Here is a 22,110-nt window from a genome sequence, read left to right as displayed (position 1 = left end):
TATCCTTTGATAAACGCGATTTTAATGGACTATGGAGCCTGAAAGCACTTTATGACACGAACAGATCCCAAGAGCAAAATTCAGTGAGTTTATCCTACATCACATGTGGCTATTCATCAAATTTATTAGGCAAGGTTCCTAAGCACGCAGAGGCCTAGCCAGCACTGACAGAGGCTTTCTCTCATAGAGAAACCCTTTGATCAGACTGTCAGCATCACTTATTTGCTTGTGTTCCATATTCTTAAATGCTTCAATAAGTTATTTTTCCCAGCTGACTATCAGAGACAAAGGCTGCTCTTTCAACTTGGATTTGCACCTCTTTCCTTCACCTCCACTTCAATTAGCTATGAAAATGTTTAAGTTTTTTTTCCCTCCAGCTCCTTTTGTCAGCCTGCCTACATTAGATGTTTTAGGAACACTGATGGCTGAAGAAAACTCCAGTTGGTGTCCACCCTACAGGAAAGGCTGTAGCTAGCAATTAGCAAGCTTAATGTCCTGCTTGACCTGCTGCTGGCCAGGGCTGGGTACACAGAAACAAGAGCAGCAGCATCTTTCCCCCAGGTAGAAACAAGGAAATGGGTGTCTGTGAGCATCACAGGTGGAAGAAAGGTTTCACCACTAACCAGGTGTGGTGACATAGCCAGAAACTGGTTTTTCGCTCTGGAAGATGGGGGAGGCTGTAGGGACATAATATGTCCTTTAAATAAGATCTTTGTTACACGTCCATCATATCATAAGTAATTTCCTGGCAACATTTATATCATCACCATTAAAAAAGGAATTCTATGACTGATCAATATCAGCAAATATGCTCTAAGAATGCTCCTAACCACATACATATGGTTTAACTTTTCAGTATTGCCAATGGACTTGGTCTTTTTGGTGCTCCACTAGTTCGTACTCCAAAAGTTGATAAAAGAAGAGACAAGATACGCCCATGTTTTAAATCAGCTGTAATAAAATGGGTTTGTTTGCTCAAATGCACAAGATAACGTGTGTGACTAAATCGCATCTTCCTGCAGTGTAGGTCAGCCAACACACATGTAAAATGCTGAAGAAAAGTAAGAATGAACACAGCAGTTCTGCAGCTCTTTCTAAGCAAGTGAAGAAGATAAAGACATTAAGCCAGACCCCTCATCCTGTACCATGGACCCCAGGTACTGGCTGTATCACATACAGGGTATCTCTCCAGATACCCTGTGGTCCTTCCTAGGCCACTGTATTGCTGCGGGTTCTGAAGCTGGCTGCTTCCAACCAGCTCTGAGCTCTGTTTCCCTAGCAGTAAGAGGCATCATGACTTTCTTTCCATTCTGCAAAGCATTCCAAGTGTCTCATGAAGGCTGCTATATTCTTATCCATTTTTCTTTTTCAACTGAGGAAAAAAAATAAGGCACAGATCATAGTACATGACAAAAGTCCTTGACTGCTAATTGAAATTATCAAGGCAGGACTAAGTTGATCCAGGAACAGCATCATGGCTGAGCTGCAGGCAAACAACCAGATTTCTTCTAATAACTAACTTGGCTCCTATACAGCACTGAAGTCTGAAGCCTTTGCAGTTGTCTCCAAATACTGACACATACCCAAAGCTGAACACTCTACAGCAAGGAAAGACAGAACCACACTACAGTTGGGTGATATCAATCAAAAGAGAGGACGTACCATCTATGCAGATAATCATTCCTGGTAAGTAGATCTGAAACCTTCACAAATTCCTATTTTAAGTACCACCCTGAAGAGGAGATGGTGCCTATGCTACAGCCAATATGATGGTAAGAGCCTTGTACAACACAGCACCCCAGAAAGGGATTTAACCTCAGCTTCACAAATATTGTTTGTCAAGAATTCCTGCATGTAGCTATAACACCTCTGAAAGTTTAATTACCACTTAAGAAATGGAAGACAAAACGAGCTATGTGACCTTTCCCACCCCAGAATCCTGTAGGTCAGCATTATTTAAGACAACTGGGAGCCTGAAAAGCTAAACATTAGTGTTGGCAGATGAACAGATGGATGGATTACTGCCAGCATAATCCATCTTCCCACTTGCCTCCATAGGACTGGGTGACATTCAAAGCTAACTACTTCCCTATGCAAAGAGAAATGCACGCAGTGCAATGAGCAGGCTTTAAAATGGACTCATCAGCTGGCAGGACCAGTAGCAAAATGCTTTATGGCTGCTATTCAGTGTTGCAGGCGAAGCTATAAACAAAAGACATCAGGCTGTGACAAAAGTGGGTGCTGTAATGACTGCAGTGGATTTGCCATAAAGCAACTCCCTAGCAAGTTGCAGAAATCTGTCACTCCTCCTCTGTGTATACCCTAAATCTAATTAGCCTTAATAATTAATCAGAGCAGATAAAAGCATGGTGTTATCATTGAAGGGGATACCATCTACAGTTCCATGAAAAATTTTCATCCCTGCTTTTGTTCGGGGTTCCAAGATGAAATCATCCAACCAGTGAAAAAATAAAAAGAGCAAAGTCCATCTTGTAGATTTACAACCAGTGACTGTACAGACATTGGCCAGCCTGGAAATTGCCAGGCACACTCAGTTCAGAGCAGCTCACGCAGCTGATTCTAACATGTACATTTGTGCCTCTAACACCCTAAAGGACAGTCACACTGCTGACCGCCCTGCAGTGCCACCCAGATCACAATGTGTGCTGCGGGTTTTATTTTTGCAAGGGCTGAAGTCTTCAGGACTTACTCTACAGGCTGGCAAACATCAGCGCTGTTGATAAAGTCAGGCAGAGCAGCCAAGTGCAGGCAAAATCTGGTCCTGGGATCCAGGTGAACGGAGCTTCCTGTAACCCATCGAGCTTCACTGAACTTGCCTATATAATTTAAACCAAAAATGCACTCATTTCCACTTACTATTGCCCATATGCCACCATGGCTAAATATACTTACGTATTAGCATTTATGTGACATGCGGTACAAAATCCATATGGCTCTTTTCAGCAAGCAGCAATAGTAAGAAGGGGGAAGTGCAGAGATTTTAGAGACAGAGCCTGCAAAGCTCTTTCTAAGCACCATGAAATGCTCGCTGCATTTTAGAGACTGTTGGAGCCTATTCTGCTCTTCCCACACGGGCACAGTAGGATTGCACCCATTGCACAAGGCTGCTGTCCCACCTCAGCCTCCTCACCAGGAACATCCCTCTTGCTGCTCCATGGCATGGAGTTTTCCAAGCCCTCAGAGTTGGAGTATGACTTTTCCAGGTTAAATAGAAGAAATAAATATTTATAATTTAACAAAGGAACAGAAAACCAAGAGTTTTCAAAAGCCCATGCAGCAAGCACCACCAGGTGACCTTCCAGGGTGGATGTAGGAGTAGAGCAACTCGAGACTGGCGTCAGCGGCCTTTCTGACTTCCAAAAGGCAAACAACACAAAGGAAATCCTTTGAAGGTTAAGGATTTGCTTTAGTAGATAAAGTGCAAAAGTGTTTGCTATCACTGCTTAAATCACAGAAAAATAGGGCAGGTAATTAACTGCTTCTGGGTACTGCTTACCTTAACCATCAAGACCGTTAAACATTCACATCCACAAAGACAAAAGCTGTGTGCCTGCCAGAGCCTGCAGTCTGAGTGCTGAGCCGGGGCCTCACGCTGTTAGTACTTCCAGTCCTATAGATGAAGGGAACTGAACTCCAAAACTTGCTGTATCCCTTACGGGCACACGCTGTGTTAGACTTAACATTGACAGATAGTGAGGAATTGATCACAGAATTAAAAACATAACTGGTTGCTTAGTTACCAATGATCTGTACGCAGTTATGCTCACTGTGTGCAAACAGCCCAGTACAAACCAATTATCCATCATTACGACTCTGAAAACACTGCTTTCAGAGAGCTGAAAACAACCATGTGCCAGGCCATAAAGGAGCATTAAGCAGAAAAACCGAAATTATAATTGAGAGTTTGGGGTTTGGGGTTTGTTTTTGTTAAGTTTTCAAACATATGACTGAGCAAAATATATTGGCTTGGGAAAAAACATTGGGTTCTTGTTTATTAGGAAACTGAATATAGGCGTGGTATGCTGGGGAAAATAGAAAGTAGTAAATTAAAATGACAAGCTAAGAATTGTACAAAACTGATAAGGGGGGGAAAAAAGAGCTAAGAAAAAGCTGCAGGATTAACGATAGCACAAAGCAGCTGGAAACTGCTGGGTCCTAAAAACAGCACAGTCTCATTTCTGCAATGAAGGAGAACAACAGACAGCAGCAGTGCCATGAATGCAGAGTGAGCAGCAGCTACCTCAGTCAGCAGCTCAGCACTAACTGCCCTAGGAGCTCTGTAAAATTAATCTGAGGTGATTCACGTTCTTTGCTTTGCTACCAAGCATGAGATCAGTGGCCTTAGACTTGGGTCACTTTGGAAGATAACAGAAGAGCAGTGCGATCCTGTCAGCTGGGAACAGAAGCTAGACCACAGCAGACTACAGGTAGGTGCTTGATTTATGGTGAAGATCTGTAATGCCTAGAATAATCTTCTTGGGGCAGTGATGAGCAGTGGAAATGGGTAAGACATGGGGAACAGAGCCCAGCCCCCATGCAGGGCAGATGAGAAGAGCCAGCATGCGCAATGGATACAGAGATCTGCAGATATCCCCTCCATATCTTGCAACACAAATATATGGTTATTGCTATTTAATAGACTGTGGGGAGACACACTTTGATTTCTCACTATTAGATGCTATTCTTTCATGTTCCATCCACAAAGATCAAACAATTAAAACTCCCATAACCATGACCTTCCTTTAGCTAAGTATGCCCTTCATCTATCAATCAAAGTCTTAGTGCCACTAAGTCCTTTCATAGGCCCATGCTGGAGAAATCCTATGCATGTATCCCACAGTTTTTACAGAGGAAAGGATGAAATAGTTCAATCTCACTTCTTTATGCAACACAGCACCATATGAAATAAATACTATATTAGCAACATACATCACCCTTTTGCCTTTAACTCCATCATGAGATTGGTTCTTTTTCAGCAAGGCGAGTGGAAGCAAACAAAAGGTTGAGTAATTTTGAGGTTGATAGCCTATGAACAGAGACAAGAATGTTTGTGCACCCTCAGACGTACACAGAAACTGCCAATACTGCTCCAGTGTCAGAAAGCATTTTCTGTTGTTGTGCTTGAGCAGAAACACAGGGAAAGTTACGTTACAAGTGCAATCAAATTAGCTTTTAGGTTGCTGTGGTAGCTACTACGTTGTACAGAGGTTTATCGGCAACTCAGACAGGGTTTGCACAAGGTACCAAGATGCTAGTTGCATACGTACCAGCAGTACCAGATTGATCCATGTAGATGCTTACTAAATAGACTGGTTCATAAATGCTCCAATCTACCCACTCTGGGGAAATATTAGAGACTTAGTAACAATTTCAGGAGAACGAGTCATTATGAAAGATGGAAAGTGCCTATTAGCTGCTGCAGTGTCCAGGCCATCTGTCTGAAGGGTCACCCTTTTTTTCCAGAGGTCAGCATCAAGCAGCTGAGTCCACTTCCATACATGCAGAAGCACCTTCTCTATGTAAGGACAGAGCACTGGGATCCCACAAGAGACAGGGATGTTCTGTTGCCTCTGCTGACCACTGTAGAACCGCCCCAAATTAGCACTGTTTGCTACTAATCTCTTGTTAACAATAAAGGCCCTCAGGTAAGTAAACCTGGACACAATGTAAAAGGCCCCAGGAAATAATGGGCTTACCTTATCATACCCCAGTTGGCAGCACTGTCTGGAACATGGTGGAAAATTTGAGCTATTAAAATTAATGAAGGAACCGGCTATTCTTGAATAATTCATTACATATCAGCTGCTGCTGAGGTAATAGGAGCTCAGCAAGATCCTCTTTAGCACCTCACAGTGCCTACAAATCTTTAGCTAAAATAAAACTGAAGATCGGCTACTGAAAGGTTGAAGGGCTCTCTCTGTGTTTAGTGGGAGGCCCTGATTCCCATCACTGAGGTCTTCCAGCTGCCACCTATGGCAGCTATGCCAACCAGCCAAGGTTTCTCCAATGGAAGACACCCAACTAACACCAAGATTTTTCAGCACCCAAACCATTCTGCCTCAGCCATCAACTTTTGCAGAACATAATAGTTCTATATTTCACGGCTCTTTCCAAAAATCAGCCTTAGACTTTTATATTTACCATAAGCTAAGGATATCTGAAGATAACAACCAGAAAAACAAGTCGATATATTTGAAAATACATTAGCTGGTCATGCAAAGAAGTAGGTAATGCCATTCTCAGTATGGAGACCTCAAGGTATAACGTCTGCTGCTGCTAAGGCCTTTCATTACTACAGGAATCAAAGTGCCCACAGTCTGGGCAATGGCAGAGCTGGATTTTGGTGGAAGTACTCTGATGTCAGCAGTTGATATCCTGAGATATTTAACCCAGCTCTGTGAGAAAAGACCACCAAGGTCTTCTCTTTCCACTCCTCTCCAAACAAACCACGTCATCAATCACTTGTGAGATTAAAGCCTACCCCCTTTGCCTGAAAGCGAAGGCAGCACTTTCTCCCCTGGCTGGCTGTCTCCTTTCTGGGGGAGGTCACACCGATTTACACCCCTGAGCTTTTTGTGGACACAGGCAAAGATCATTTGGAAAAGCCACAAAGTGATGTTGCAACTTCTCACCCTGGTGTGTGGACAAAGAAATTACTGTAGTTCTTAGAGCTGGGGGGTGGGAGATGCTGGTAACACATGAGACCCAAGGTCTGCTCCTTGATTCCCCCAAAGCTTCCTTTGCTTTCTTCCTTGAGGATACTAGCAGGCACTGACTGCATTTTCTCCATGCGAGACATCATCTCTGAGATATGATCACGTTGTAATGATCTGAGGAGTTGAAGAGCGGAGATGGGAGTAAAGGATTTCACTATTAAAGGAATAAATAAACCACCACAGCAGGAAATGGCAAAGAAATCTTGAAGATACGCTATTTTCTTCAAGTGATGCTGTGAGGTAAAGACTGTGAGGGAAGTAGAAAAACAGAAGTTTCACCATACCCTATTTTTTTCAGGAAGATATTAAAGCACATCTCAGTAGAGACAGTTCTGGGGAAGGCTGGCTGCTGGATCCTATTCAAACATTCACCTGGTTTCTTCTTTCTCAGTCTAAGCAGAAGGGGAAAATAAAAATATAGTGTTTTGTTTTTTGTTTGTTGTTTTTTTAATCTTCCCTGCAGGTACGGTGGAACTAATCCAAAAGTGAACACTCACACAGCTTTGCCTAGGGCAGCGTAAGCACCTTCTCTAGTGAATCACTAGGTCCCCAAGGCTTTTGATCTCCCTAAATGAGTATTGTGGGGAAATGCTACCAGGTGCAAGACAATGTGACACTGCTGAGCTAATGCACAACAGGTGTGTGTGGTGAGGGCCCGTGGGACACTGCCCCAGTCTCCCTAAGGTGCTGATGTACACCAGCTTCTCACTGTGCCTCCGTTTTCCTGCCTAGTGCTATTTTCCAGTCTTCCACAAGTGATTTCCTATGTTGCTGCCCAGTATCTCTGAAGAAACTGGTAACAGCAGCTCCTCCCTGTTAAGGGGTCAGTAGGAGCAGCTGTTGGCAGATAGGCACAGAGGATAGCACTGGAGGCAAAGGAAAACAGAGACAGACAGAAAATGGATGCTTTGACCATGCTACAGACAAGTAATACACGGCAATGTTTGAAAACACAAGTTCTGCAAGATGGAGATAACAGAGGCAGGACCAGACCTACTCAGATAGATCTGAAGCTTCTTTGAAGGTACTGCAGCCATACAAACATACTCGCAATGAAGATGAGGCTGAACTGTTTTGATGTTAATTGCCTGGCTGCTCTAATTGGATATGGGCATCTAAGCCTCAAAGTAAGCTGTATGAAAAGCCAAACCAGTACTTAGCTCTCAACTCCCTTATCGTGACTTGCCCAGTACTGGATGGTCAGCACATACATTCCTGTGCATTAGAACTGTCCATGGAGCTGACGTTTATTTTGCACCTGAAGCTGCTGTTCAGATTCTCTGAATTGAGGCAAAGCTGCTCTGGCCTGAGCTCAGTTCCTGCTCCAGGGAATGCCCTCAGGCACCAATAACCATCATCAGGAATCAGGTAATAACCACTGAGCTGCTGCAAATTCAGTAGTGCAATGACCACGCTGAGATATCCAGTGATCTCAGATGATAAGACGCTGGCATCACTCATTCAGCACAGTGTTCCCCCGGACTTGGTGAGGAACACACTGCTCTCATATGGCAATTACATCTGAAAAACCAGCTACTACAAAGCAGTGTTTTGAACCAGAAGGTGATGAGCACAGCTTCCTGAGATGGCACAGAGTCCTGACATACTGGGCCCCTTGCTGCCATGCCAAGGGGCTAGCACAGAAGGGGACACAGTGCTGCAGTCAGACTCCTCCTTCCACTCACAGCACAAGGGTACCTCCCTTTATCCTCTGGCTCTCTACTAGCCAAGAGGGGACAGAAAACATTTACTCTTCTGAGCGTTGCACTCCCCTGAGTTAACCTGGTGGAGCCCATCAAACAAGAATGCCACATAACCGAGCAGAAAGGGAGCTGTACTTGTATTTAAAGAGACACTGTTACAGACCTGATTTTATCCTTCATTACCAGTGTAAATAACCCAACCTGAAGTGAGGTACTTGACTTTGGCTACTGCCAGAGCAAGGAGGACACTGCAAAGAGCTGCCAAGGGACACTACAATGAAAATGGCAACTTGTTTGAACAATTAATCACATCACAAGGCAAGATGAATCAATAATATGTATCGAGCTGGGAAAGTTAATCTGCATCCAGAGCATCATAACAAATTAAAAGGAAATAAAATCAGTACAACTCCACTGGCTCTCATTACTTTCACAGTGGAGAGTAATTAAAATCCATAGGCCAAATTCAATGCTGGAAGAACTCTTCTTCTGAAGCTGGAGGCACTGTTCAAGGGCATTGCTTTTTCCTACTGCTGTGTGTTTCAAACAGTAACAGGATAAGCAGGCAACCACATTAGAAGTGAGGCACCCTGCTCCTTGCCCTTCCTCATGTGGAGTCATTTTGCCCATGCTGCCTTGGTATCTGATGGGTCTGAACCTCAAAAGCTCCAGGCACCTGATGACATGGCCTCCCCAAGCCGATACATAACCAGCATTCATCAGCCCTAATCCCACCTCTTCCGTGCTCCCACTGAGCTGTGCTCTCTCATCCCCACTGCTCTGAGCACAGCCACTCCTGCTACACCTTACTTGCAACATGAATTCCTTTCCCCACCACAGAGCAGGGAGCTTCTTCCTAAGCCATCTGGTACAAAAAAAGGGAAGAGAACACTGCACACACTGTGCTGTTGTAAGCATGGAAAGGACAGCTGATGTGGCTGCAGGCTACGTGAGTGTCTGTGGCTGCTTCTGAGCCGGCCTACCTGTCTTATAGATTTGCTTCATGCTACTGCTAGAGCAATGAAAAGCCTGAGGAACACACTGACAGCCAGGATAGGTGTTGCAGGGTTGTTACTCCCCTATTTGCACGTGACCAGAAATAGCACAGTAGTGTATAGGAGCAATGACTGTGATCCTTGGAGACACTGCTGTACGGCAATTAGGTAAGACAAAACCTGGAAAAAAGGGTAGATCTTCTCTGAAAGATGTGGCTGGCTGTGAAAGCACTGTGGTAATAGCACACCTGGTTCTGAGAGCCTGGAGTAGGACCTCAGTCCTTCCCAGCCCCCAGACTCAAACAAAGAAGCAATGCATCCTAATCTTCAAAAGCTTAGCAGCAAGGGAAGCTTGCACGGCTTACTCTTTCCTCTTCCAGAAACAGATTTGCTTTTCTTTCTTTCACCTGTGACTCTGGCTGCTGTTTGCTCTCAGTGACGCTCTCAGAGCTTTCAGCGAAGCTGTGCTAACAACTTGTGAGGTCTCCCCACTGCAAATATGGCTCCTCCGAGCATAAAGCACTGCTTTGCAAAACCACGTTGCACGTCGAGTAGGAAGAGGGCTGCCACGCTGCGGCTCATAGACAAGTTATCTTACACTGCAGAAACCTGAAGCCTGATTGCTCACAGAGAACAAAGCTGTTGCAACAGCTGCGGTAGAAAATGGGGCACATGAGTGCAAAACAGTTAAGTACCACAAACCAGGCCTCCTGAGGGAGTGCTGCAGGATCTTCTGTAATTGAGAGGTCTCCATTCAGTTCAGGCCTGAGGTTTTTCCAGGTTAAACTACCACAACAGTGAAACTGTATTGATCCTTTACAAGAAGTTGTCTCCTACAGCGAAGAGGAATGTGATCTTAGCACAGCTGCAGTACTATATGTAACAGAGATTAAAACAAAAACTGGGACTCTAGGTAATGTGAAATCTCCTGTCTCTAGCAGTATGCAGTGATGGCAGGCAACTGGTTTGAAATTATCCTAGGTTCTCCGATCTGGTATGGCCAAAAGATAGAGATGCCACTGTCCTGTCTAAAGAATCTTCTCTCTACCTGATTCAGAAGGGAATTCTGAGCACTTCAGCTGTCCATTCACATGCCTTCCTCACCATGCCTCCAGAAACAGTCAGGCTGCTCCATCACAAAAAAACAAGCTCTGACAGGATGCTGCCATCACTGATCTCAGCTGCTGGGCTGCACAACATCCAACTAGAACAGCTCTAGGACTGCAGCTATGACCAGCATAGCATCTGGCTGCTCCTGCAAGCACTAATAAAGAACCAAGAGTGTAAACTGCTATTGGCATCTGCTGAGGCTTCATATCCCAAAGGAAAAAATATTTTTGCTTACATGTATCTTTAAGCATTTCAACAGCAGCGGAGGCAAGGGCGTAACGCTCTCTCTAGCTAACAGCACTTGCAAAATACAAAGCCGTGATAATAAGAACATACTGCTGCTTTTTGGCTTCCTGTGTAGGAGAGAGGAATAGAGATGAATTTCAAAAGCATCTTCAGTTCCTTCCTGGAAGGAAGCCTTTCCAGGTGCTACTTAATTCCCAATTAGGTTATTTCTAGAAGATGAGGAGGTTCTCAGAAAGTCCACAGAGGTCCCCACGTTGTTCCATGGCTTAACAAATAACGTAAGATGGTTGAGATTTTTTTTCCCCTTTTCCCCTTGTGCTTCACCTTGAAGCAGCTGTTAGCAGAGCCAGAGAACTCCTCTTCCCCTCAGCGTATTTAATACAGCCTTGGCAAAGGAAATGCACTCTGTCATCTTATGAATATGGGAATTGCTTAATTCTCCAGCTATTCTCATTACCTCATCCCGAGGGTCTCAGCTTTCCATAGCTAATTCCTGAAATCATAGACTTTCCTCTGTCCTCACTGTCCTTGAACAGCAAATAGCAGGTCCTCATATAACCAATGCTGGTGTCTGCTGTGGGAGCTCAGCCTTCCCAGGGCCCTCCCTGAGAAGGGAGTGCTCTGTGGACAAGGTGACTGATCCCAGCTCTGCAGGACAGATCCCAGAGCTGCTCACCTTTGTTGCTGTAAAGAGGGTTTGAAAACCCCAGCACTGCAACATGCTGCAGTGGCTCGGGACTGGCTGAATGGCTCTGAAAGCCAGGAGCAGTAAAACACAATTCTGGCAGCAGAGGAGGATCCTCCATTCCCAAAAGCCACCAAGCTCCCTGCCTCCTTTCCCCCATCCCCCATGAGTCCCACAGTGCCTTCCACCTGTCACTCCACTACCCCTCCTTGTCACATACCTTCTCAGACCACCTTCCTTCTCTTCATCCATGCAGCTGTTCTGTGCCCCCTCGTTATTTCTCCTAGGCTCACTGATGCTGCCAGCCTTCTCCATCCTCCCAAGACTCAAAGCAAAAGATGTTCCTGTGCTGCAAGGTGCTAATGGCTGCCAGGAACCAGCTGTTGGGGCCGCTGTGAACTGCCAAGCAGATGGAAGCTGAGCTCATTATGAAGCAGGGACTGCGAAACTCACAGGAACTCTGGCCAGAGGAGCCTCCCAGAGACAAATGGGTGCATCCTTTGCATGCCATCGTGTGACAGGTGAGCAGGACAGCCACTAAGCTGCAGACAGCTCTACAGCCCTGGCTGAAGAACTGCATGCTAAGCCTTCTCATCTCACAAGCACCCATGAGTGCTGCTGCCAGGCTGCTCTGGACAAATAGAACATGCTCGTGCACTGCAGTGGCAGCTGGGGAAAAACCTAATGCTGGTCTCAAGGGATAGATTCCTGCAGGGCACAGGCAAGAAGGGGCTCTTATCAGAGGCAAGGATGTATCTAATACAGCGCAGGCTACTGAGCCCAGACTGTGGCAAGGTAGAAAGAAACACAAGTTCTTCCTATTTTCTTTTGTGACACGGGACATTTTTTTGCCTGGAGTTTACCAAAACAATAACTGCATCAGTGCTAAATAGAAAATGGATCGTGTCTTTCAGCAGCTCATCCTTCTCCTTCAGGGCTCAAAACTACCCTGACAGAAGGAATCACCTTGAAGTCCATGGTTTTGTAACCAGAACCTCCCTTCCAATTAGTCGTATTATAGGGCTGTAAATACAATAGTTCCATCAATAGTATGGAACAGTCATGCTACATTTGTATTAACATAAATGAGTGCTAATGTAGCACAGAGCTAATCTGATATGACAGTAATTGGCCGATGCCCAGCAATGGAGGCCTGAAGCGATGCTCACTCCCTCTTCTCTGCAAGAACTGTCCCTCCAAAACACCAGAAAGGAAACAAACTGTGACACCGCATCGTGTCTGCCGGTAGGAAGCAATGCCTTGTGGTCCTGCAGCACTGCAGGGTTTGGCATCTTGTTTCTCGAGGGTGTTTGTTGCAAGAGTAGAATTTGATCTTCTACAAAGTTAAATATTGAGGAATAAAGGTTTCCAGAAGATCTCAGAAGACTCGAGCTGCCCAGAGCTCTGCAAATACCAGGTGGAGCACAATCTCAAACACTGCCCATCTCCTGTCTGGGCCACAAAACCAAGCGGGCAGGTTCTCAAGCAGGCTGGCATCTTTTGGGTTACAGTCACCACTTATTTTGCTATTGAAAGCGTGCCCTTCAGTGCAAGGTTAGTCTTTTCAAAGGGACAGGCCCTCTCCCTTTCATAAGAGAGGCTGACAAAGCCACAGCAGATACCTGGCCGTTCTGCATTTCCCTCATCAGCACTATTTGCTGTCTGATCATACAGTGCCTCATCCAACACCGAGCCTATTCCATGGCTGCTAGCTTATACACCCGCACACACCAACAGCCACAGATCCATGTCAGTCAGACACTGCTCTTCCCATGCTAAAGACACACAAACCTTGGCAAAACCATCTCAAAACATGGCCTGGTAGAGCCCAGGGCAGCTCAGGGAGCAGCTAGTGAGGATAAGAGATGACTTTATCATGAGGCATGGGAGAGAACCTCAGCCAGAAGCCTGAGGAGCTGTGAGAGAACCTCAGCCTGAGGAGCTGTGAGATCCTCGTTTAGGTTCCAGATGCGACTTAAATCTGACTTCAATCTTTTTAGGTTCCCAATCTGCTCCTCCATCTGCAAAAAGGGGGCAGGAAAAGCAGCACAACCTCTGCAGCAGGGCTCCGAGCCCCCATCGCTGCCTATGGAGCACTCTATGGAGTAGCAAAGGGAAGCGGGTATTATCGCCCCTGTGCCCTGCGTACAGCTTCTTCCTGGTGCCCTTCAGTGCCACAGCGATGAGGGGATACAACAGTGCAGGCGCAGCGCGCCCTTTGCTGCAGCGCAGAGATGGGCGAAGCGGGCGCCTCGATGCGCCCCGGGGGATTCCCGGACAGCCGCTCGGATCCGAGATCCGTAGCAAACAGCCCGGCTACCGGTACAACGGCACCGTGTGCTGCAATGCCCGCAGCATCCCGCACAGCCCCGCTGTGCATCCCGCACACCCCGCACACCGCGCTCCAGCGCCGCACCGACAAAGGCCCCACACAACCGGCGGCCCCCGGCCGAGGAGAGACGGGAGCGGCCGCCCGCCTTTGTGTGGGCCCCTCCTGCCGCCGTACCCACCTGCACAGCCCGCACGCGGCCCGGCTCCTCTCGCCTTTGTTGTGCATGCCCGGCAGCGCCGAGCCCGGCCCGCACCGCCCGCCCCTCAACGCCGCACCGCTACGGGCCCGGCTGAGCCCGTCACCGCGGCAACGGCGTGTGGAGCAGGGGGCGGGAACGGCACCGAGTAACGGCACCGCCCGCACAGCGACCGTGGGAGGGGAGGGACTGAGGGAGGGTGGGAGAGTTCGGTGTGCGTACCGAGAGCCTCATCTCTTGGCATAAAATACACGAAGCCACAGAATAGTGCGGGTGGCTGTACAGCAGAGGATGCGGTGCTGGGTGTGCAGACAGGCAGCGTGTTTGCAATGGAACAGGTGGTTTGCTGCAGTTCAGCTGGGCATTGTCCAGCACTAGAGCCTGGCAGCTGCTGGGGAAGATTCATCCCCATCTTTTCCAGCTCTGTTGTTGGTTTCTGATGGGCATGGTCTAAAACTAATAGCAAGGCTGAGCACAACATGTAATTCAGCAGTCACATGTGAGCACCCTGGCAAATAACGGGTTTTTCCACCGGTTAATTCTCCAAGAAGGGAGCTGAGAGCCAACTCAGTGCCTGCTAAAAGAATTAACCCAGAGCACAGCTCTTCCTCCTGGCAGCTGCCCAGTTATTCATTTTAATGTATCAGCTGCATCTGAACGGCCTTGGACTTCTGCCTACTATTTCTATGTATTTGTTTTCCCATTCATCGCTAAAATTAAAACTCAAAACCTTCTAGAGGAGATGGAAAGCAAACATGCTGAAGCAATATTGCTGTCCATATACAAATTGGCAGAAACCACTGCGCTTTTTCTTCCTCTGCAGTGTTAAAAGACTTTCTGGGTCTCACCTAATAAATACTTTATTAGTAGTGCAGGCACCTACTGCAGCCTTGTGTTCTCCTCTCTTTCTATGCAGATTGGTCAGCAGTGAGCTATGGACCTCGACTAAAGGTTTTCAGCACAGACCAAGTCACAGTGATTGTGCTGGAGACCTTCCTGGATTAAATGATATCCGCATGGTTTAAGAAGATGAAGGTGGTGGTGCAGATGGCCACACTGACACTATTGATCCCATTTAACAGTTACTGCGACCACGTTACAATGCAGTGCACTGGATGTGCAAGGAACTATGTGCTTTTAAAGGAAAACACATAAATTCTAATAAAAAAACTTTCATCTTCTTGCTTTTTCACTTGTTTCTAAGCATGAAGTGGAGATTCCTCAGTCCAAGCTTTGCCTGTGCTGACCAGAGTTAACAGTTCCACCCTGCTGGAAACACTCAACCTACTGCCTACTTGCCTGACTTCTTACGTCTTGATTTGTTTTGAATACATCTGAGTGCAAGTAATAAGTGAAAATGCAAAGGTTATATACAGTCAAAGTTACATAAGTTACAAAATATCTGTATTTGCAAATACAGTATTTAAATCCTTTTTGTAACAATTATAAAATATCCTTATTAGCAAGGACAGCATTTAATCCTTTTGGTAATAGCACAGTCAGTATTTTACTGCTGATGTACAGAAAGATTCTTAATACGGTAAGTAAAATAAAACCTTGTTCTTTTTCAGTGCTTTGTCTTAGAATTCAAGTATTTGGTTTCCTTAAAAACACATAAAAGTAATGCATAGTGCAAGGTATGAGCCCGGCTAAACAAGTAACAGATCCTTCTGCCTGCAAATGGATTAGCTTCCACCAATAGCTATAAGGATTTCCTTCCACCAATAAACAGACTTCCAAGTTCTGCATTCAGGGTGTCATCAGGAATGACATCATCCTCCTCAAACTCATCTCCAAGCTTCTTCCACCATGGCAAGCGAACGTATTTCAGCATAGCACTGTGGGACTCTTTGGCCTTGGTAGCTACAGGGACTGATCGACTCATGAAAACAGCGAGGTCTTTTTCTGTGGTCTCTGCTAACTGAGGGGCATCTGTAAGAACAAGGAGAAACAGGTTGCTGTATTTTGTTTCTTATGCTGCAGTTTTATGAGTATTTTAAACAAAACAATTAAGATCACTCCTCTCTCACCTCCTACTGTCCTAGGTTACTCATTATCCCTTGCTGACATTACAGTTTTATTGCTTTGTGATAAACCAGATTGGAGAAGTAATCCAAATTAACGCTAACTCAAAAAGTAAATACAGAACAGAGAGAAGCAGGGAAAGCAGGACTGTATCATTCAGTGATAGTGATGGTAACAACCAAACCAGATTCTCATGAAACTGTGACCTAAGAGGAGCTCCTGGTCACTGGTGCTGGATCAGCACTCCTGGCACAGGGTGATATCAGCGTGGCTGCAGCAGCACTGTGTGTTCACTGCCTGGGGGCCCCAGCACAATGCAAGCGTGCTGATTTGCCTGTTCAGGCAGCACTGAGCTGCAGTCACACCATGTGACAGAATAAGCAGTGGAATTTTGGTAACTTGCTCAATTTTGTCCTGCTTGGGTGCTCTCTGCTGGCTGCAGTTTGCTATTCTCATTTTCAATACAAGCTATGTGAAATTTAGATAGCACAGCAGTGAATTCTGTTTCAAATAAGGCCAGGCCAGGCTGAAGGAAGACATGCCTCAGAATTTACAGCTCAAAGATTTCCCTCTTCATCTGAAGAAAACAAGAAAATAGATTAAAAAAAAACATAGAGGTAGAGGTTGTGTAAGATGCCCTTAAAAACATCTATGCTTTTTACAAGGGCCGTTGCTTTTGTTGTGAGTACATCAGAAAGACTTCCAGCATAAAACTAAGCAGCTCCCTGAAAAGCAGACATATTTACAGCAATACGTGGATAATTTCTAACAGGGCCTCAAAATCTCACCATAAAATGTATGGCAAAAGAAGAAAGCTATTTCAGTTTTTAAATAAGACTGCTCCCTTTAATTTTCTTTCTAAATTAGTTTAATCCAAACGCTAATTAAAACTATGACCAGAGCAGTCACGTACTCATTAGCAGCTCCACATCAGTGTTGACCTGAGCCAGTAATGACTCTCTCCGCTGTGCTGCTCTCTGATCCAGCCTGCTTCTCAGCAGGAACTGTGCCAGCTTTTCCTGGGCCTGCATATGTAATTCTTTACTCATTTCTTCTGACATTTGGGAAGCCTGGAGGAAAATAAAAGTTTGTTACCATGAAGATCCATTAATCCGCTGGGGACAGATTAACATCCAAACAAGGAATACAAATGCTGTTCTTAATTGTTAACTTAATCATTTTGCTTCCTCTGGAGCTCTCTCCAAACCTATCTACCAAGTATACGTAATTTTCCAATTACAGTTTGTTTTGACCTTTTTTATTCAATTAATAGCTTAAATCCCCAAGATTTAAGCACCTTGCTCTCAAACAAGCAGGGTTAATATAGGCATATCTCACATGGATCATCTTGATCAGATTTTACGAATACACCTCATCCCTACAGTATTTTACGTTGCATCATTAATGAGAATTATGAAGTGACTAAAACAGACCGGATGCAATTTGATGTAGTCATCCACCTTCTGCTGTAAAGCTACTCTCTGTTCCTCAGTCAGCCCTTTGGGATCTTTCCAGGAAGAAACAGTTCTCTTTCTTCTTCGTTTTTCCAAGAACTTACAAGCCTTTGAAAAGAACACACGAGAATATGAGAATCATAGACAGGGAGCTTGGCTCACTTTGCAAGGAATCAGTGGCAGAAAAACATCCTAGAGCTGCACTCCTTAAAACATAACTTCAGCTATAATACCAAAAAGGCAACATAAAATTGTCAGCATGAATACTAAATAATGTTAGAACACTCGTAATAAATGATGGACTTATTCATCCCGTAGCGATGTTCCAGCCTTTGGTTTCAAGTGGTAGCTCGTATTTTAGTTAGAAGATTGTATCAGGCTTTTTATCTCATGCGAAATTCAACCTCTCTAGGTAACTTGTATCTATAGATTATCATCCTCTGCGTATGTTTTGAATAAGTTATAGCTATAGCAACATTAACAAAAGTAAATAAACAAATCTGGTTGGGAGGCGTCAAAATACTGCACTCAGTCCTATCTAATTTCAGAACAAAGTTTAGACACTTACTGCTCTCTGAATGACGACAGCTGCTTTATACTCCTTAAGAGATTGTTTCTGTCGATGAAAATCCTTCCTTGCTCCATAACCTCGCCAAAATCTCTGGATAGTTAATGCTGATTTCACCTCCATTTCCTGCATGTGCTTATTTAACTGACCTAGCAATGTGAGAAAGATCCAGTTATAAGACCGTGGGTTGAGATCTACCAACAATTTACACTTTTAATCCTTAAAAACTGGATGATATCAAAAAGCTTGGCTACTATCAGTTAAATACACCTCCTCGAAAGCCCACTAGCTGCAGGCCATCTTTCAGAGGAGACCTGTAGGTGCCATGGAGCTTTATGTAGAGAGGGCCTCCTTTTCTCCTGGACTACTCTGAAGGCAGCATTTCCCAATCAGTAGTTACTGAGCCCTTGAAGAATTAGCACGTTCTTGGTCAGGAAATCATGTCAGGAAAAGGGATGGTAAGACTACAGTGCAAACAGACATGAAAGATTAGGAAATACATTGAGGAAAATGTTCTTAAAGAGACCCAGACAGTTTAATCTTCTGAAACACTTCAACGTAACACATACTGGGATGGATTATTTCCAGTAAGGACAGCTGTCTTTCATGGAAGAGTCTGATGGCCCTCTGTCTCTGATGATGCATTTGCAGCTTTAAGGCCTCATCTTCCTTCTGTTTTTTCAGAAGCTGAATCTCCTGTTCTCGTTTAGCTCTAAAATACACAAGTACATTAACAATTAGCTTAAGTTATACATTTCTTAATAGAACCTTTGTCTATGTTTAATGGCCCAGCAGCTGCTGAGCCAGCCGCTGGCTGCAGGACGACACCAAGCAACAAGATGCCACCTGCGAACCAATAAATTACTGCACAACCAGGAGAAATGGGAGCCAGAAATTCAATCTGTTATCAAATAAAAATATATTTTTTTACTCAGGTTATAGTTTCTAAGCACACTAAAGAGAGTAATGCTTCATGTGGGACATTCACGAATGAAAACAACTGTTTTGATTCCATCATCTGGGGAAAAGGCAAAACAACAGTAGGCAACTGCTGCAGTTTGTATCTTTTCCAGTGCATCCATCAGCACACATGGCACCTGCTTTCCATCATAGGTACTATTTTTTTGTACAGGCTGCTCAGGTAGGTCAGAATGTTGATCGTTAAGGTCCACTTTTTAAATCTTTAAGGGCTTTTTCTCCAGGAAATAACACATTTTGACACATTTTCTCCATCGATTTTGTTAACAGAACATTAAGAAAGAATCTTCTTGCAAATTCTTCATCTGTACTGGTTGTTGTAATTTGATGTTAGGATGTTGCCCTGCTGTGCTCAGCATTAGAAACACCCCAGTAAATGTTTCACAAATCAGACAAGCAAAAACTCTGTGACTGGCTCCTAAGTGTTTAAGCTAATAATACGCAGACTAATACATTAATGCTAAATACACCCGCATATCTATACCAATAATTGTTGAGACCACTTGGACACGGTCTCAGTGAAGCCAGAGCTGTGAGCTAAGGCACCTTCTCTCCCCTCTCTTGTCCCAGTGGACCTGACAACCTCATTAGCAGTTCAACACTCAAGATTGAGTGTTCCCCCCACGATGAGGTAATGATGCAACTCCCTTTCCTATTGCAGAGAGATCACTAGCCTGCTTAAGGCCTGAGTGCCTCTGCTGGACCCACAGCTGGGAGTTCTGCTCTCCTCTAGCACTTTACTAGGGACAATGAAAGAGGCACTGGGAAAAGGGCACAAATTGAGTATAAGCATTAAGGGTGAGGAGGAGGGGAGAAAAAGGCAGCAGGCGAGTACCAGTGCCCAGTAATTTTGGTATCACTGCATGTCACATACCTTTAGACTCACAGTACCATTGAAATAACAGCGTGCTTCCTCATGGCTAGTATAAAATTAATCATACTTTTTTCCACTACATTTTCTCCTCAGTCTCTATAACTTCATTGGGAAAGATAGGATGGAAGCTATTATGCTCTGGATTTAAAGATCTGGCTTTAACTGATAAACACCATGATCTAAGAGACCATAATCCTCTTATGACAGTAATGCAGACTCTAAGTGTGCCCACACATCCACCTACAGAGACAAATCACGATATATACAATAACAACAGAATGGGCTCAAGTTTTTCAGCCCACACATTTGTGTAAATGAGAGCTCCAAACTTTTGCATTTTTAATCCAAGAAGGCACATACAGAACTTCTAAGCTGAATGATGTCACAGGGTGAAGCAGGACTTTTGATGACATTTCCCTAATAAAACTATCAATACTAGAAACTTTTATGAGCTCCACTATGTGGAAAACAACAAAAATGTTTTATGAGCATCTCAGATATGCATCTGTGAATCTGACAATAGTGTTAGGCAACTATGTAAATGTTTACTTCCCAAGTAGTCTGTAAAACACACATTCTTCTTCCTTCTCCATTTCTCCCTATAATAAACCACATTTGTTTGTACAAGACCACGCTAACAAAAGTACAACACACACAAAGATCCAAGCTTTCTTCATAGCATGGATTAACCACCTCCTGATAGCCCACATGTACATCTGCATTCTCACACACTCACGTGATAAATGATTAATGCAAATTATTGCCGCTTTAACAGTTCTACAGTTAGTTACATAAAAGTGAACTAACTTTATGGAAAGACTGCAAGCTTTAATATCACCGACGAGACATTTGTGAAACCACAGAGTTTCAGAAGTCTGTAACTTGTAGAGTTTAAGAACTTCCATTGCAGCTGCAGGTGAGCCACATTTGGAGTTTCAGCCTCAACAGTACAGAACCACATTTGTTCTAAAATAAATCCAAGAGTATAACCAAACCCTGACTATTAAAAAGCCAAAAGGCCACTTAAAAACTTCTCTAAAATAACGCTCACAATATTCCAAAGATTATTTTGATTTTTTGGCAAAACTGTAAGTGCAGTTTTAACCCAGAAAGAAAAAAACCCACTGCTGGAGCTGCATGGTCACTGTATCGTACTCAGTACACTGGGACTGACTGGACCATGATCATATGACTAAAAATATTAATACATTTCTATTCTTCTCAGTGTTAAACAAGCACATTTAAAACTCAGCTTGAGTGATTCAAGAACTGCTTATTTAAGATGCATGTGCTAATGCTTGTAATACTGAGAACATGACACAAGAAAGTAAAGCAGCTGGCTGATTGCCTGCAGCCTGGCCACCCTCTCCTTTCTGCTTTATCCTGCTCCACCTGATCCTATCAGAACTTCAGGACGTATTTACTTTATGGTGGAATATTTGAAGAGTTAACTGTGAAGCAGTTAACTGTTCTGCCACCAGTACATCATCCTCTAATGCTGTTTAGTGCAATCCAATGCTACAGTCCCACACTTCCAGTTTTCCATATGCTATACATTTTTACACAGAGGCATCACAGAACTAAGGGCTTTTTTTTCATGGAGAAGAATTTTGGCAGCTGGGAAAGGGACAGTTGGAGCTTTTGGCACCAGAAATGGCAATTTGGTACTGCTGGAAAAGCACATTGTTTGGATGTTTTTGCTAAAAGAATCTGCAATGAAACAGCTCATATTGGCATTACATTACTTCTGTGTTTGAGAAAATACAGCTGACAGGAAAAAGGCATCTTTCAGATGAAGGATCTCTGGGTTATCCCAAGAACATTCCCTGGGACACAGGAACAAACTCTTAGGAAAGCTACACATTTCCAAGCACAGGAAGCAAATAGGAACAGCCATGTAAGGTTTATCACAGACAAATTATGTGTGACCAGCTTGATGGTCTTCTGTGATGACTGGCTCTGTGGATGAGGAGAGAGCACCGGGTGTCATTTACTTGAACTTTAGCAGGGCTGTCATCAGTCTCCCATGCACTGCAGGGCAGGGCTGGCACTCAAAGGAAACTCCACAGACACAGAAAATGGGTCAGTACAAACCACATTAAATTCAAATGGGACGTCCTGCACTTGGGACTGAATAACCTCATGAATCATACAGGTTGGGCCCTGATTACCTGGACAGCAGCTCCACTGAAAAGAACCTGGGGATC

General features: G+C 44.4%; 2 protein-coding genes across 4 annotated transcripts in view; both read right to left on the bottom strand.

Annotated features, from left to right (window-relative positions):
• LOC107316822 (kalirin-like) overlaps nt 1–14,146 on the bottom strand; it is a 34,337-nt gene extending 20,191 nt beyond the window's left edge. Inside the window, exon 1 of one of the 3 annotated variants that reach the window (XM_015868770.2) lies at nt 13,987–14,146. The gene's annotated coding sequence lies outside the window, so the exon portion shown is untranslated. Of the gene's footprint in view, nt 1–11,696; nt 11,921–13,986 lie in introns of those variants that run through there. The other 2 variants (XM_015868771.2, XM_032445794.1) reach the window with 2 other exon arrangements.
• Nucleotides 14,147–15,386: 1,240 nt separating this feature from the next.
• Nucleotides 15,387–22,110, bottom strand: part of IQCB1 (IQ motif containing B1) — an 18,281-nt gene continuing 11,557 nt past the window's right edge. The window contains exons 10-14 of the mRNA XM_015868772.2: nt 18,621–18,763; nt 18,052–18,200; nt 17,463–17,591; nt 16,943–17,099; nt 15,387–15,936 (exon numbers count right to left, since the gene is read on the bottom strand). Coding sequence (XP_015724258.1) covers nt 15,707–15,936; nt 16,943–17,099; nt 17,463–17,591; nt 18,052–18,200; nt 18,621–18,763 — 808 coding nt within the window. The 3' untranslated portion in view covers nt 15,387–15,706. The remainder of the gene's footprint in view (nt 15,937–16,942; nt 17,100–17,462; nt 17,592–18,051; nt 18,201–18,620; nt 18,764–22,110) is intronic.

This window comes from Coturnix japonica, chromosome 7 (assembly GCF_001577835.2).
Source record: "Coturnix japonica isolate 7356 chromosome 7, Coturnix japonica 2.1, whole genome shotgun sequence".
In the NCBI taxonomy this organism is placed as follows: Eukaryota; Metazoa; Chordata; class Aves; order Galliformes; family Phasianidae; genus Coturnix; species Coturnix japonica.
This window is presented reverse-complemented; position numbering and strand designations above follow the sequence as displayed.